This window comes from Panthera onca, chromosome D1 (assembly GCF_046562875.1).
Source record: "Panthera onca isolate mPanOnc1 chromosome D1, mPanOnc1 haplotype 2, whole genome shotgun sequence".
Classification (NCBI taxonomy): domain Eukaryota; kingdom Metazoa; phylum Chordata; class Mammalia; order Carnivora; family Felidae; genus Panthera; species Panthera onca.
Window position 1 is genome coordinate 15073024 of NC_138348.1, and position 2523 is coordinate 15075546.

Sequence of the window (2523 nt, forward strand, 5' to 3'; positions counted from 1 at the left end):
TGTTTGCCTGCCTCAGGCTACCAATTCCCAGTGGGAGGCTCCAGCTTGTCAGTCCCTTTTTTGCCTTTCATTCTCCAGCTACCATGAACTAGTTCTGGACCAAGGCAACCTAGTGAACTTCACCGTCCAATGGGCAACAAGTAATCATTCTCCAAAAGACTGGAATCCCAGCCTTGGGGAGGGATTCCACCTTCTAAATGTATTCCTTCCATTGATACTCATTTACCAGTACCAGGGCATTCTTTAGTGTACTCACTAGCCCTTTCCAGTTAATGCCCTGATACAATGAATAATTGTACGTAAACTTTCCTGTTCAAATTACTGTGTGATCTGTGTCCTAATTGGACCCTGAGTGATACAATATGGAAAATACCTAATACGACACCAGTTTTATAGACATTTCATAAATAGTATCTCTTTTTGCCGTACAACTAAGACTTAACGAACAAAAAAATTCACAAAAGAATTTATACTGATGCCAAAGTCCAAAGCAAAGGAGTATCATTAAACTTGTTATTTGCAAAAATCAGTAGTAACCAACATCTCCATGTCACATCAGATTATTTTAATCCAATCCAATATTCTAGATTCATATCCTTTAGCTACTACAGATATTTGAGATTTCCAAGTAATAGGTAAATATTTATGGATTAAGAAGCAGTATGTCGTGATGACAAGAGTGTGGGATGGGAGACAGTAAGTCTGGATTCCAGTCCTAGTCTTAGCTCTGCGCTTAAGTGGCTATCTGCAAGTGTTATCCAACTCCTTATTAGAGTTGATGTCTTCAATTACAAATCAAGAGGCTTGAACTAGGTTACCTCTATTACTTCTATAGGTAATGCTCAAAGATTCTCTTTAATCATTACCTGAAGTCACTTTTTTTCTCCAGAGCTTCCTCATAGCATTTTTTACCTCAGCATTTCTGAGGGTATAGATTAAGGGATTTAACATTGGAACCACCATAGTATAAAAGATAGCAACAGCTTTATCAATGGGCAGAGTGGTCACTGGGCGCAGATACACAAATATACAGGGCACAAAAAATAAGACAACTACTGTGATATGAGAGACACAGGTGGAAAGGGCTTTGCGCCTCCCTTCCAAGCTATAGCTCTTTAGGGACCACAGAATGACTACGTAGGAGACCACCAAGAGGAGGAAGTTTAAAAGACAGATGAACCCACTGTTGACAGCAACAAAGAGACCAAGGGTGTGAGTGTCCATGCAGACAAGTTTCAATAAAGGGTACAAATCACACATGAAGTGATCTATGACATTGGGACCGCAGAAGGGCAGCCAGACTGTAAAGAGTATCTGAATGGTCGCATGGAGAAATCCTCCAGTCCAGGCCACTCCCAGCAGAAGAAAGCACAGCCTGTGGCTCATGACAGTCACATAGTGCAGAGGTCTGCAGATGGCCACATAGTGATCATAGGCCATCACTGTCAGCAGGATGATCTCAGCAGCACCAAAAATGTGTTCTGCATAAACCTGAGCCATACACCCATTAAAGGAGATAATTTTCTGCTCGTGAAGGGAGTCCACAATCAGCTTAGGAGCTGAAGAAGAAGAATAAATTGTGTCTATCAAGGAAAGATGAGTCAGGAAGAAATACGTGGGGGAGTTCAGAGTCTGGGTGGTGGTAATGGTAACCACAATGAGCAGGTTGCCTGAGAGTGTTACCATGTATAGAATCAAAAATCCCAGAAACACTATATTCTGCATCTTGGGGTTCTGTGTAAGACCTATTAAAATGAATTCAGTCACATTTCTTTTATTCTCCATCTCTGTGGCGTGGGTGATAAAAACTCCAGGAATAAATGCTTTACCTTTGGGATAAAAAGAAAGAGAAAAGGAACCATAAAATCATAAGAGTCCAAAACTCTGACTTTCAGCAGTACTCTGACAATCTCACAGTGATTCTTTCTCTTTCTTCTCTAGGAATAGGTACTTCAAAACTTCTTTTGGCATGCCTGGGTGACTCAGTGGGTTAAGCATCTGGGTCTTGATTTTGGCTCAGGTCATGATCTCACAGCTCATGAGATTAAGTCCTATGTTGGGCTCTGCACTAACAGTATGGAGCCTGCTTGAGATTTTTTTCTCTCCCTCTCTCTCTGCCTCTCTCTCTCTCTCTCTCTCTCACACACACACACACACACACACACACACACACATGCACACACATACACACACCAAAATAAATAAATAAATAAATAAATAAATAAATAAATAAATAAATAAACAAACTTTTTAAAAAACTGCTCTTAGTGGGTACTCAATTAAACTTCAATATAGTATTTAAAGCTAAGTTTTGCTATTATTAATCCTCACTTATTCCTGGACTTCAGATTGCTTTATCCTGTGTATTTTAATGTATTCTTAAACCACAAAGGCAGTGAAGGGTAAGACACATTGTCCCTGTTACACATTGGGCAAGGTTCATAATAAGATATATGGAAAGGATACCTCTTCCATATGATCCCACAAATGCATTCACTAGCCTTAGAGTTCCAAGCCCCAAGA

The 2523-nt window shown here is 40.1% G+C and overlaps 1 protein-coding gene across 2 annotated transcripts; it reads right to left on the reverse strand.

The window, feature by feature from the left end:
* Nucleotides 1-565: 565 nt before the first annotated feature.
* LOC132662484 (olfactory receptor 4C12) lies at nt 566-1785 on the reverse strand. 2 transcript variants are annotated; one of them, XM_060607937.3, is made up of 2 exons: nt 877-1785; nt 566-583 (listed from the first exon to the last, which is right to left on the reverse strand). In XM_060607937.3, the coding sequence occupies exons 1-2, from the start codon at nt 1783-1785 to the stop codon at nt 566-568; spliced, it is 927 nt and encodes a 308-aa protein (XP_060463920.3). The 2 variants fall into 2 exon arrangements, with proteins under 2 accessions (XP_060463920.3, XP_060463918.3); XM_060607935.3 differs by lacking the exon at nt 566-583 and having other exon boundaries at nt 856-1785.
* Nucleotides 1786-2523: the final 738 nt, after the last annotated feature.